This window comes from Colletes gigas, unplaced genomic scaffold (genome assembly GCF_013123115.1).
Source record: "Colletes gigas isolate AHSC1104 unplaced genomic scaffold, ASM1312311v1 Colletes_gigas_Sc00013, whole genome shotgun sequence".
Taxonomy (NCBI): Eukaryota; Metazoa; Arthropoda; class Insecta; order Hymenoptera; family Colletidae; genus Colletes; species Colletes gigas.
Genome location: NW_025106642.1, coordinates 8,069,742 through 8,084,314, shown reverse-complemented (window position 1 = coordinate 8,084,314; position 14,573 = coordinate 8,069,742). Strand labels below are relative to the sequence as shown.

The 14,573-nt window shown below is 42.9% G+C and overlaps 3 protein-coding genes across 3 annotated transcripts in view; 1 reads left to right on the top strand and 2 right to left on the bottom strand.

Annotated features, from left to right (window-relative positions):
* Nucleotides 1–1,790: 1,790 nt before the first annotated feature.
* On the bottom strand, nucleotides 1,791–4,596 carry LOC122399493 (trichohyalin-like). The gene is made up of 3 exons (XM_043400195.1): nucleotides 4,492–4,596; nucleotides 3,120–4,214; nucleotides 1,791–3,032 (listed from the first exon to the last, which is right to left on the bottom strand). Exons 1-3 carry the CDS (start codon nucleotides 4,594–4,596, stop codon nucleotides 1,791–1,793), a joined length of 2,442 nt encoding a protein of 813 aa, XP_043256130.1.
* A 567-nt stretch (nucleotides 4,597–5,163) lies between these two features.
* Nucleotides 5,164–14,573, top strand: part of LOC122399434 (fat-like cadherin-related tumor suppressor homolog) — a 314,643-nt gene continuing 305,233 nt past the window's right edge. Inside the window, exon 1 of the mRNA XM_043400114.1 lies at nucleotides 5,164–5,248. The gene's annotated coding sequence lies outside the window, so the exon portion shown is untranslated. The remainder of the gene's footprint in view (nucleotides 5,249–14,573) is intronic.
* LOC122399435 lies at nucleotides 6,460–7,462 on the bottom strand. Its single transcript, XM_043400115.1, has 2 exons — nucleotides 7,131–7,462; nucleotides 6,460–6,622 (listed from the first exon to the last, which is right to left on the bottom strand). The coding sequence occupies exons 1-2, from the start codon at nucleotides 7,413–7,415 to the stop codon at nucleotides 6,548–6,550; spliced, it is 360 nt and encodes a 119-aa protein (XP_043256050.1). The 5' UTR covers nucleotides 7,416–7,462; the 3' UTR covers nucleotides 6,460–6,547.

Here is a 14,573-nt window from a genome sequence, read left to right as displayed (position 1 = left end):
TAATTTGAAGTTCAGTATTTTTGTCAGTTATAATTTATTTAATTTCACTCGTTCCACGCATCACCTAAGTTTCAATAATATATAAAGTTAAAAGAAACATATTAAGATAAGGAATATTCAAATAATTAAATAGGTAACTTAGCATAAATGTAAAATTATAAGAAAGGTATCGTACATTCTGTATATATGAGTTTTTGTTTGAACATTTAGTCAATACTCTCTTCACGATGAGGCCATAATTGAGCTGAGGATCTAATTGAGAAACGACCTGATCCATGGGCAGGATATTGATTTTTGTAATTGACGTCTTGGTAATTCCGCTGCTGGTATTGACTACAGGTCTTGTCCGATTCAAAAAGAAACCCCCAAGGAAAACGTTCCTATTGCAATGAAATGTACAAATGTACTTCGAGTTAAGATGTTGTCATTTAAATATCTTTCGTTGATTATACCGGTGCGATAATTGCTAGGTGGCAAAACGCATTCGTGATCTTCGAATCAAGTGATAATGAAACTCCAAGACAATAATGGCAGATTATTACCAACTGTCGTCATTCAAAGAAACTATAACTCTCTTTGCAAGATCAAAGATCTCGATTCTTCATTCGTATTGATCGTTGATTGTAACTAGACGATTAAGTAATATCTACACCAATAATTTGTCTTTAATTGTAGTTTTGATTGCGGCTGGCAATGATAGACGATTAACTACGATGTATGTGGATGGGAACGGTTACCACTTACCTGGTATTTAGTTGTAAATGTTACCTTGCCCGGTAAATTAAGAAATCTCATCAACCAAAGATGTTACGGGTCTCTTGTGGGCGTGTACAGCTCTGAGATGCAATTGGAATCTATACGAGTGCAATGCTATGTGGCATAGTAGTGTTGCATACGTGTGGTTAATAGCATAACAAAACTACATGCTGCGTGGTAAACGGTGTAGCAACGTCTTCTTTCATTTTTTACAGTAAAAATCTATCTTGAACCATGGAATATTTTTTATTGGTTCCTATATCATATAAGTAATATTATTATATATATCGTATAAGTTATCCACTTCTCAGACTAATGTAATGTACGTGTAGGATTTCGTGCCGATAATTGAATAGGACGTTTCATTTTGAAACGCATGCCTCGAAAACCATTGTAGGCCTTTGTTTCTAGTTTATTCTTACGACAACTTTAATCGCCCAACGGAGAAGTAGTGGTTTAGGTACTAAACTTCAGATGGAAACACATCATAAACGTCGGAACAGAATCCACTGGTTGGTTGAGCTCGTCTCAAGGAGCTATCCCCGTCGTAAACTTTTGTAATTTTTTATCTTTGAAGCTAAGAAACTGCCTAGAACACGATAAAAGTAGAAACGGCGCATAATCTCGGACTTATGATCTGCTCAATGACTCGGAGCAGTGAATTGATTGTGTTCCGAGCAAGACGAACAGTTCTGTGATAAATGGATGGGGACGTGTAAGACTAGCTCCACGGGTAATAAGCAAGCCATTAGATCCTGAAACCGGAATTTATATCATTGCAGATGTACAGTACATTTATAAATTACTTAAATACTTTCTATAACGCAATTAACGATTTTTATTTACATCGAGGAATATTTCACAATATAAACACTACAATCTTTCGTTATTTTAATAAATTTAGTACAGAACACTGTCTACGCGTACCTATTACAATCTATTAAACTATGCTTGTTGTGTAGAGTGCAGAAAGTGCTCGTAAATATTTTCGAAATATTGCATTTGACGCGATAAACGCTACGTTTACGATAAGCTTACGGGTAGAAACCCTTCGCGATTTTTCGTACTTTATCGATTATAACGCTGCCCTCTTCGCTCTTCGATTTATTTTGTTCCGCCTTCACAGATTTCTTCACCTCGGCTTGGAATTCTGCCTGTACGTCTTTCTGTTTCTGTGACGACTCTTGTTTGGATTTCTGTGATTCTTCCTTCCACTCCTTCTGCTTCTCTTTGCCGGCCTGACGTTGTTCTTGCATGTATTTCTGCGACTCATCTTTAGATTTCTGTGATTCTTCCTTCACTTCCTTCTGTTTCTCCTTTCCGGCTTGACGTTGTTCTTGCATATATTTCTGTGACTCCTCCTTCGATTTCTGTCCTTCCTCCTTCCATTCCTTCTGTTTCTCGACTCCAGCTTGTTGTTGTTCTTGCATAGACTGCTGGGATTGTTGCTGTTCTTGCGCAGATTTCTGCATCTCCTGTTGAGACTGTTTCTCTCCTTCCTTCCATTCTTTCTTTAGCCCTTGCTTCTCCTTTTCAGCTTCTTGCGCAGATTTTTGCATTTGCTGTTGGGATTGTTCTTGGGATTGTTGCTGTTCTTGCGCAGATTTCTGCATCTCCTGTTGAGACTGTTTCTCTCCTTCCTTCCATTCTTTCTTTAGCCCTTGCTTCTCCTTTTCAGCTTCTTGCGCAGATTTTTGCATTTGCTGTTGGGATTGTTCTTGGGATTGTTGCTGTTCTTGCGCAGATTTCTGCATCTCCTGTTGAGACTGTTTCTCTCCTTCCTTCCATTCTTTCTTTAGCCCTTGCTTCTCCTTTTCAGCTTCTTGCGCAGATTTCTGCATCTCCTGTTGGGACTGTTTCTCTCCTTCCTTCCATTCTTTCTTTGCGCCTTGTTGTTGCTCCTGCCACTCTTTCTGCTTTTCCTTTTCGGCCTGCTTTGCCTTCATTTCCTCCTCCTTCCATGCTTTCTGCGTTTCCTTTCCCACTTCGTGTTCTTCCTGCTTATGTTTCTTTCCCTCGTGCTGTTTCCCATGCTCCTTTCCTTTTCCTTTTTCCAGTTCTTTTTCCCAACCAGCCTGTTTCTCTTTCTCTTTCTCCTTTTCAAGTTGGTGTCCTTCTTGCTTGTCTTTGTGCTCCTTTCCTTTCCATCCTTTCTCCTTCTCTAGCTCCTCCAGCTTTTCCTTCTTTTCCTTTTCCTTTTCCTTTTCCAAATGCTCTTTCTTGTCCCAATCTTTTCCTTTTTCCGCATGCTCCTTCTTTTTCAAATCTTTCTCTTTCTCGATTTCCATTTGCTTTTCTTTCTCCTTTTCCAAATGCTCTTTCTTGGCCAAATCTTTCTCTTTTTCTAATTCATGTTCCTTTGCATTCGCATTTTCCGGATGCTCCTTCTTTTGCCAATCCTTCTCTTTCTCGTGTTCAATTTGCTTTTCCTTCTCCTTCTCCAAATGCTCTTTTTCTTTCAACTCCTTCTCCTTTTCCTTCTCCTTTTCCATATGCTCCTTCTTTTTCAACTCTTTCTCTTTCTCGACCTCCATTTGCTTTTCCTTCTCCTTCTCCAAATGCTCTTTTTCTTTCAGCTTCTTCTCCCTCTGATGTTCAATTTCCTTTTCCTTCTCCTTTTCCTTCTCCTTTTCCAGATGCTCCTTCTTTTTCAACTCTTTCTCCTTCTCCAAATGCTCTTTCTCTTTCAACTCCTTCTCTTTCTCCTTTTCAACTTCCTTTTCCTTCTCCTTTTCCTTTTCCTTTTCCAGATGCTCCTTCTTTTTCAACTCTTTCTCCTTCTCCAAATGCTCTTTCTCTTTCAACTCCTTCTCCTTCTGATGTTCAATTTCCTTTTCCTTCTCCTTTTCCTTTTCCTTTTCCAGATGCTCCTTCTTTTTCAACTCTTTCTCCTTCTCCAAATGCTCTTTTTCTTTCAACTCCTTCTCTTTCTCCTTTTCAACTTGATGTTGTGCTTGCTTTTCCTTCTCCTTCTCAACTTGATGTTCTCCTTGCTTTTCCTTCTCTACTTCATGTTCTGCTTGCTTTTCCTTCTCGGGCTCTTGTTTTTTTGCGTCCTTTCCTTTCTTGTTCTTTCTCTTACCTTCTTGCTTCTCTTTCTGCTCCTCTTTTTCTTTATTCTCTCCTTCCTTCAATTCTTTCTCTTTTTCCTGTTCCTTTTCTTTCGCCTTCTGTTTGGGTTCCTTCGCCTTCTTCTGTTTCCTCTTACCGCCTTGTTGCTCTTCTAGCTGTTCTTCCTGTTCTTTCAATTCTGTCTTCTCCTTTTCAGCTTCATGCTCCGCGTGCTTTTCTTTCTCGTGCTCGTGTTTCTTCCCCTTCTCCTTTTCGACTTTGAGGTTCCCCCGCGCCTGTGCCTCTTGTTGATGTTCGTTTAGTTTATCTTTTTCTACCTGAACTTCTTTGACATGTTTCGCTTCAGCGGAGTGAGATGCTTCTGCTTCCTTGTCGGGAACAGGCGCCTGTAAACGCATCCAATAACACAATGTAATACACTTCTAAGGAAACGTGTTCGTGTAACATTCGTTACTACCAAAATTTCAAAGGTACTGAATAAACTGTTACTACATTATTTGCAGTAATTTGTATGCTTTTTGAATATTCAGAACGTACTAGTTTAACGGTATGACACTATTACTCTATAAAATATTAACGACGTTAATGCGTTGCGTTTGAAGCTTTGTTGGAATACGTAAAACCTGAAGTGTAATCTAAAATATGTCATAAATACGAACTTGCCTCTACTGCTGAGATGTATTTATTGCTGAGGGAATTCACAACTTGTTCATCACATTGAACATTCGCTGCAAAAGCAGCGACGAGTAAGATAAGTACGAACTTCATCTTTGAACAGAGTGCGTTCGCCAGTGATCGCATATGTTCAATGTAGGTGAAAACAGCGGTTTATATACCTGGTACGAGTCACGTGCTAGATCGTTGCAATAACACAAGTGTCATTCCCATGAAATATTTTCTAAACAGTGCCTATTGTGTACCGTATAGAAATACATACTTATCAATCGACTCGCTAACAGTTTAAACAGCTTGGATATAAATTACAGACTATGGTTTTTAACGCGAAGAGAGCCATGTGTACGTGGATTCGCGTTGATCGATGGCTTACACTTATTTCTTTCGATCTCTCAATTTTATTCACAGAAATTATATTTCTATTTATGTATCTACATTCGTAACAAAGATCTCCAACTCTGAAATTTTCCTACCCTTTACAGAGAAATGTTGGGTCTATACTTGTATGTGTAAAACGTCCTGTCGAACAGGTGTTCACTAATTCCTAATGATAGTAATGCTATATTTAAAGATTACGCGCTTAATATAATGATGCCTGTAATTTTAATAGAAAAAGAATTGTTTTATGTGGTATCGTACTAATATTTGGATACATATTTTCAGTTTCAGGAGCGTTGGGGCACACTTTTCTTACGAGAAAGGATCCACAGATATCAGCGATAAAACAACTTCCGAGCAGCTTGAGGTAATAATTTTTATCCTATTTATTACATTAGTTGTAATATTGCTCTGGGCGTGTGAGAACATGTAAATCTAAAGAGATTTAATATATTCGGTAGATAGCGACCGTGAGTGCCAAGATCGCGTATACGTGACAGCGGTCGAGAATAGTTCTTTAGTGAAGTCACGTGTACGTGGTAGCAGGCATAGAAGTGTAAAGAATTTAACTTCATCGCGTATAACAGCCTCGTAAACTAAAACAACGTTCCAAAGATATTAAACATTCACTGTTACGGGCCATCATGAATTATCTCGTACAGATAATTTACCTTTAGCGCATATATGTATATTCATAATAAATCAATAAAAATAATGGATAGATAGCTTGATGGACAGGTGGATAATTTTATTAGGTAATCTGGGACAGTGTCCCCGAAGTGCATTGAGCTTAATAGAAGTGGGCAATGTGGAGGAAGAATAAAAATCAGCATGTACCAGAGAAATGTATATTTATTCGTTCAAAAAATACAAAATAACGAGTTATATGATACTATACCTTGTCTTGAAAGCAGTTTTAAGCGAGGTTTGGTTTGTAATTTAAAATTAAATAAAATTATCAGATTTATTTTACGTTGATTGGGGGACTCGTGAGTTGCTATACTCGGTGAAAGTATTATGTAGAGACGTTTCCTTTCAGACGATTGCCAAAAATGGCAGTTTTCTGGCATTGTACTTTTGCAATCATCGATGCTTCATCTCGTTCACACTCGGTATAACCACTTTCCACTTTGGACGGTTCACGCGACGCACGGTTCGAGATAGAAATCGCAACCTACTCTATTTTGTAGCGAACCGATGGTACCTATTCTGTTATTTCAAAGCGGAAATTACTGCAGCGACGACTCGTTCGATTATCATTTCGCGAAGTAACTTTGAGCGACGAATTGATTAGGTTTCGGGCTGAGTTTAACGGTTTTAAGGGCATGAATAGGGGCAGCTGCTTGGCTACCAAGCAAACTGTTAGATTTTTAGATCTGAACGTGTTTATTATTTAGTCTTAACTAGTGTCTGACATCTATGGACATTTTAAATAAAAGGGATACATTATTTGTGGTAAATGCGTCCGTTTTAATTCGATACAAAGCGTTGCATATAGTATTTGATATTAGCTATTGAAATTTAGTGCTTATGAAATTCTTGCAGATATGTCCGAAATAATACACTATACTCTTTTCGTTGACAAAAAGCTCAAACATGTTCCTTGGATTTACGCCGGTTATCGTTCAAATGTCCATATTATTTAGGTCTGGGTTAGGTGTCCTTCCTAGCCCTGGACTTCTTGAGGCATGGCGGCTTCAAGAAGGGATCGCCTGTGTCGTTTAGCTTTGCTGAAGAACATCTGCAAAGGACATAGACATAAAGTAATACCAGAATTAGAAAAAATTCTATTTCATATCGCAACGCGTTTTAATGACAGAATTCAGGCCCGAAATCGCGACTGTATTCGAAGTTGACCTATCGTGGATGAAGTATGCATGCTCGTTCGTTGCATCAACAGTGTCTTTCAGCTTTCAGACGATAAATAATAGTTACTTTAATCGTGAAATGTATTCTTGCGAATTCCAGGATAGTATTTCGAGCGATATGCACAGAATGTCTCAGGACTGAAGATGCAACTGTGCAATAGGTAATTGTACGCGCAAAAATGAATAAAAAATGCAGAATAAAATTTGTTCGTTTTCGAAAGAACCGATTTTGAAGATTAATTAGGTACGCGAACGGCAGAATACGACTTGAACATCGGTGTAAGTAGAAACGGCGGGTAGTAGACAGACACGCGGCCAGGCAAATAAGGGCGAGAATTAGAATAGATATATTCTAAAATATGTAAAAAAGTGAAGACTCACCTTCATCATATCGTTGCTGCGTTCGAAGTGGGGTCTCAGAAGCTCACCACCGGGCAAAGATATGATCATTTCCTGGTACTGTTTCAAGCCTTCTTCGAGTTTCGATGGTTCCTCCTCACCTTCCTCGTCGCCCTTCTTATCATCGTCCTTCTTTCCCTCGTCCTTCTTTCCTTCGTCCTTCTTTCCTTCGTCCTTCTTTCCCTCGTCTTTCTTTCCGTCGTCTTTCTTCTCGCAAAGAACGGCCGATGCGAGGAGAAGAGCCAGCAAGAAGTATGCGAGTTTCATGGTGATGCCAGGCAATTGTGCAATCTCAAATCAAAAGATTCAATTGGTCCCAGGTTAAAAGGGGTTTATATAGTCCGAAACTCCCACTTACCGAACCGCCAAAACATCGTAATTCATAAATATGTCTTCCGACGTGGAAAAGTAAATGACGCAATTACTAATGGTCGACTCGTCTAATTGTTTAAACACTTTGGTTATAAATTAGGGTGAAACGTAAATGCGTATAATAAATTTTTTTAACGCTTCTTGGAAGTTATTCTCGCGAATAAAGACCTATTAATTTCACTTATCGCTGTACGCGTTACGTAAAGCATTGAAATATGGAGTAGGGTCATTGTTATAGAAAGTTGTGCGTTTGCACAGTATGTGAAATAGCTATATTTCTCCATAAACAAATACAATGTTTTCAGCCTAAGAAATTAACTACACGTGGTACTTTCCTGTATGGTCGGTCAATACGTCAATAATGTATCGTTGATCGATGATAAATGATATTTGGTAACCGTCGTCGCCCGTTAGATAGCTCTATTGTCTTCCGATTATAATGTCTATTGCTGTTGTTATAGTTCTCAGAAAACTGCCGTCACTCGTGCAATAAACCCAAGGATAGCCAATGCGCGAAACGACTTTCAGCGTTTATCACGTGCGTTCCTTCGACCGCCAAGCATCGACCAATCAAACTAGAAGTTGAAAACGCTCTCACCAATTACCAATCGTTCATCGAGAACCGGTTCACGGCACCCAATGGCGTGTCTCGTTTCGAATTATCGAGAGGCTCCCCGAGCCAATCGGACCGTAAATTCCATCAAACGGAACTACCGTTAGAGGAAAACATGAAAACTTTGACAGTCGCGTTCGAGACACCGCTCAGTCAACATCTTAATCAAAAACTTAAACAATCGTTCGATCGGCGTAACTCACTTTCGACGCGACCTTGCTACATTAATTTACCGTAGAGACCGGTATATTCGCGTCGGTTAACAATACGTTAAGCGCTAGACAAATTTACGACTCATCACCTGTCGCCGCTTCACTTGCTGGTCACTTCTATTCCTACAGTCGTCTGTCATTGTCAATATTCCGTAAGGTTCGTTGTACGCGCATAAATCAATCGATCATTCTGTCTGCCTTCCGACATGAACTCAGTGAGGTTTTTGTGACGACTCGAAAGAATTTTTATATTTTTTTATTCACAAGATCAGGGATGTTGCCATCTAGAAGAGGAGTAGGAGAGAATTTTTACCAGTAAAAAAGGGCTTTCAAGGCTTGGAAACTTAATATCGGGTTACGGATCCCAAATAAAAGATTTTCCTAGGTTCGACTACCCGCATACCCTTATCCCTTGCGGCTGATTTCCAATGTGCGGTCGACTGGTCAACGGGAAAGAGATTATCTCGTAGCATCGAAATATCGCGCGGCGATTACGGAACCTTTGAGCACACCTGCTTGACCAGCCACGAAACCGGTGATCCGAGAGGTCGAAACGCGGAAAGTCCCTGTCGTGGGAACGTTACCGTTGTCATCCTTGAGCGCCTGGTAGCGCTCTCCTCGCGTTCCTGAGAAGCGGGCGTACTTGCGTTTATTTCGGTGCGCCCTTGGAACGATAATCGCGAACAGGAGGCGGCGACATGCGGCCCGCGATCACGTCGGGAGATACGGTTTGATAAAAAGCTGCCTCGCCTCGGCGTCGCAGCGGGACACAAAAGGAGCCGGTCGCGACGCGAAATCGTAAAGAGCATTTACGCTTCGCGGAAATCCGAGCGAAGTTAGTCAAACGTTGCTGGGAACCGCGAAATAATGGCTTTTCCAGCCGACAGCGGCTGACTCGCCGCGAGATAAAAGGGGCCTCGGTGTCTCGCTTTGATGAAAACGCACGCGTGATTATTAAATACGCGGGGGAGGAAAAAAAAACGATTTCCTTCGCGACGGGAAGAAGAATGGAACGCGCGATCGCGAGGAACGACAGCTTTTCTTGTAGCTTTTCTTCCTGCTCGCCATCCTCGAGACCCCGCGGATGCTTTTTTTAGCGGCGCTTTTTTCGCGAAAAATATAGGTCGATGCGCTCTCGCGAGGGATCCTCTTCAGACAACGGTTTTGTACTCGCTTGAACTTTTCGAAATTCGATACACGCCAGTTCGCCTGTTAATCAGATTTACACCTGGAGTCATAAGCGAGACGGGATCGAGAACAGAACGTTGCGCGTTTTCTTTTTCACGTCTGCGAGTTCGCGACCCCGGAAAAAGGTAGCTACAACGATGGACGACATTCGTCGTCGAAACTGGAAAAATTAATTCCACCATCCATTCTCGCCACCCCTCGGTCCCCGTGGCGACCCTGGACCGGTCGTTCCGCAAACGAATGCGATCGTTCGTATTGTCCAGCTAAAATACCGACGGCGGTCCGGACTCGTATTGTTTTCATTCGTTTTCAGCGACCGCGCTCCGGACGATCCTTCTTTCCCCGTAGCTGGCGACGGAAATCGCTCGAATTTTCGCGACTTCCTCTTTCGTTCGTCTTCTTCCGACAGTATCGGTAATGAATTGGAAAATTAAAATTACAAAACGAGGACTGTCGACAGTGCTTCGGCTTCAAAACCCCCGAGGACTTCTTATTTTATAAAGCATCGGTAAACCACGATTCAGCGGAATCTAGCTTTCACGTGAACAACATGTAAATTTATTTTGATATTGCTTGAAAAAATCAAAGACAATAAAATGGGCATCGTAGGATGAGAAACCCACTTTTTTACATAAAGAAAGTTGCTGGTATGATCGGTGAATAATAAAAGGAAAGTCGCTGGGCGTCCAAAAATAGCGACATCGATCTCCTTTGGTGGATCACGCGGTCGCGCGAGAATTGTCGCGATTCCATTGCCGCATTTTCTCGCGAAACATCAAAGCCCCCGGTCAGATTCGACGATCGAGTCGACCAAGGTTCGATCTTATCGCGATATTTTTTGCGCCCCCGGTCAAAGGTCGACGTTTGTCGGTTTGTACGATTTTAGCCGCGAGCAACCGTTCCGTGCTTTCTCGTCGGAACAGGCCGCGCTGTTGACGTATCGAAACCGGTCGCTGGTTCCTTTCCCACGACGTAACGCGAAAATTAATTTTTCGTCGTCGTCGGATAAAAGCATTGTATCGTTGCAAAACTCGTAGCTGTAAACGTTCGTCGCGCTTCGCTGGACTCGCTGCAGACGATATTTCACGTATCGTAACCCGTCGTTACGTAGAAGTCTCCGCGGCACGGGACGCGGCAATGTTTTATCGTTCGATTTTAAACATCTTTCGACAATTTTTTCGTTCGCCCTCTAGTCGAAGTTGCAGCAAACGAATTTAATTTTCGCGAGACACCGAGACTCCGTTTCGAAACGCGGTCCGGGTTCCGTGACCGAGAGTGTCTCGAGCAAGGTAGTCGCGGAAGGTTAGCCTCAAGGTTAACCACGAAGGACTGGGTGCGCTGGCAAAGAAACGCAAATGTTCGACGGCGCCAACCTGGCGCACCGAACCAGCGTCGTCCCGTTTTACACGCGCCGAGGCGCGCCGAGGAAATTGCAAACCTGAAAATACCTGGCGACATTTACGCGGTCCTTTTATTGCGACACTCGAATCGCCGGGCTCGTTTCCTCCTCGCGACGCAAAGTGGATCTAGCGCGCCTTCCACATCCTCGATCATAAATTCTCTCTAAATAATAAACACGACTTCTTGCATAAAACGCGACACGTCTCGAAATAACACTCTCTTTCCATGTTAAACTTAGTTTTAATCGAACGACTCCGTGGCTAAACCGATCAGACTCGCGATTTTTTTTTCCATTTGGCAACTTTCCAGCAGCGCACAGTACGCGCCGAGCCTCGGAGTTCACGCTGCGTTCGATGCGTCTGGTCTAGCTTAAAAAATCGCCGCGCCGGCGAGTCGTGAAACGCGACGCTGTTTGTCGTAATAACTGTACCTATAATCATGGCAATTTTACGCGGCGCAAGAAACGTCCGGCCGACACGGGAGTAAAGGAGGAACGCTTGGCGATAATTAGCCGATTTGTCTCGAACGCTTTTTCCGCGACGCGAGCCGCGCGCAACCGTTAGCGGCGCCGTTTCTCGGGTTCGATGCAGAGAGAACGTTCGAAACGCGAGGCTGGTTAGTGGTACGAGCACCTGCCAAAGAAAAGAACGAGACGCGGAGGCTATCTGCTCGCCTGTAATCTGGAATCGCTGCTGGTTAAGATGGAATAACCGATTATTTGGTTAATCGGAGTAAAAGAATTCTCGCGTAATTGATATGGGATTCCGGAGGCGACGGGCATAAACAACTTTCTTACTGAAAAGTTACACAGTCCTGTACACATTGATAACGGCTGAAAGTCGCGGCAGGAATGCCACGGGGGTATAAAATTGTATTTAATTAGAGAGATTTCGTATGTTGGAACACGAGACGGTCGAGTATTCGCGGTAGAAGGCAGAAGTACCTGTAGAAATCTACTGCAACGTGTAGAGTGGCGGCCTTGTTTCGATGAAATATTGCAGATTTTATACGAAAAGCTTGCGTACTTATAACTTTTTACGCAGATTCGAAGCCATTATGAGGGCGATGCTCTCGAAGTTGGAGTAAAATAATTGTTTTAACGTTTCTCCGTGAAAATTCGTACGAGGATTTTATGTGGGTTACCGATGACGTAACCGTAGTCGAATTAAACATTTCCAAAATTTTCGCGAAAGCCAGAACGATGTTCAGTCCAGATGTCCAGTTACGATGAATGTTGAATTAGACCGTGCGGCACAGTTTAATTATAGAACATATTTATTATTGCCGATAGAGAACTGCTTCTGCTCGGCTCTATTAACCTGACTACCACGCCTGCAATATATAGATGACACGTATTAGGGTCATGTCGAGATCTGATTGTCGTAACCTTGGTTGTTGCACAAGAGGTACCGTTCGATACGATCAAACGGTCGTCTTAGAATAATGGAGAATTGAATCGAGCTGTGTATTTATTTACCAATGGAAGTAGCAAACAGGCGGTGATTATAGTTGACCGTGCTCTACCAATTAAAACTCAATCGCTGTCGATACTAATTGTTAACCGTAAGAAGTCCAATTGCTTCTAAACGTCCTGTTTGTCTCTGTACTTCAACCAGGAACCTGATCGCCCCCAACGTAGGCTAATTGACATTTAGATTCTAACTGCGAGCTCCATTGTTCCCTGCGTCCTGTAACGCGCCAAACTCGAACTAAAATGACCGATTCGTTGATTAAACAACAATGCTCGTAGCTTTTAATAAATCGAAACTTTCATTTTTCGTACGATTAATATTTTCTACTCCTCCTTACTTTACGGGCTATTATCGAGCATAAATTTTTCTACTTTCCTGGAACCTAGAAATAAGATCTCGTAAAAAGGTTTCGAGTCGGTACAGTGAAAAACAATGAACCGGGGATTCGATCGTCCAAGAAAACAGATGTCCAAGTCACGGTGCAGGGACGTCGCTAGCGGATCGGGGACACTCGATCCGCGACTTGCCGTCTCCGAGAAGATTAATCGATCATACAGTGGTGGCGCAGCCTCTAAATTTCGGGGGCGGCAGACCCGATCGAAACGCAACGCCATTACGGGTACGGTCGTGCAGGTGCCGGGGCGCGATTCACCGGTGGACCCAGTCGGACCAGCGATCATTTCGACCGTGACAGTTTCAGCGGCGGAGTCTGATAACAGCACGGAACACTGTGCCCGATAACGCGTACCGCGATTTTGCCTATCTTCGAACGTCCACGACTACCCTCTCGATCGGCACTCGTGCTCTCGAAACTGGAGTTCCTCGCCGGTGTTTCCGGCGGTCGTCCGTGTCGATCGATGAGCTCGAGGACGATGGAGGTTCGGGGGTTCGGTATCGACCGATTGATCCGGGCGGGGAACGGCCGTGGCAACGCGCTCGGCTTCGAATCCAAACAGGCAAAGTAGACTCGCGTGTCCTGCGCCACTTAACCCCGCGTACTGTTGAACGAATCCCTCCGAGAGTAAATTACATACACCGAGTTGGAGATGTGGCAGTTAAAATTATTGTTTGCACAACCTGAGCGTAGGAATGTTAGGAAGTAAATGTTGCTGAAATTGCTGTAGATACTAACTTCGAATTGTAAATCGTTACCGCGAACTCTTTACGTTCTGACCTGAACTACAGTAATTCGCCAACTTTGTTCCCTTCGACGTTAGATCCCGCTTTCGGAACGGAAATCTTTTAATCGTCATTAAAACGCTTTACAGAATAGAAATTATTGTTCTTGTTCACGTATCCCTATCTAAGGTGTTTTAATAGAATTTTATGGTGATCGGATAAAATCGAGTATCGCGTTCTCCATCGGAACGTAAAACGATGATAATAACAGAGGCGATAAGTCGAGCAACGGTAGATCGTTCCCGCGCAATTTAACGCTGATCGTGTATCGGCGGCGCAACAGATTTACTTTTCACCGGGCTCGATAGACACGGATATCCCCGGGAAATTGGAATGTTATTTTCCGCGCGTTAAACAATTTTCGTCCTGGATGCGTTTCCGATTGGTATCAATTATCCCGCGAGTATCAAATTCGTGAAATTCATCGGCTCCGCGGTGCGTGAAAAATTTTTCGGCGAAAATCGCCAAGGCAAATCGTCCGAGTGGAGGATTTCCGGCAGAAAGATGGGAAAACAATTCTCTTTGATTGAATTATTTCAAAGTATCCGTCCTTGAAAATACAGCCAATGAATTTTACGCCTACAATATCGACCACTGACCACATATTCCCTATAAAATAAATCGTGCGGAATCATCGCGCGGCCTTTTGTAGTCTGGTATCGAGTGTCACTGTCGCGTCATTAAAATACGATCACGGAAGCTTGGTCGAGCACGAAATCGGAGCGTGGAATCGAATTTAGATCGTCGACTTCCAGGGAATCGTTGGCAACTTGACGCGAACGAGTCGACTTCTGTTGCACAACGCGTTCATCGATCGAGCGTGTATAGTCGACGGAGGCTGGGCCCTTGCTGTCAATAGCTCTTCCTTAACTCCTTCGGGTAAACCGTCTACTCATCATGCTCGATCGAGCGGAAGCCGGTGGCTGTCGTCGAGGATAACCCGGATTTAGCGCCGCGGCTCTTACTTCGTCCAGCTCCTCCAAATCCG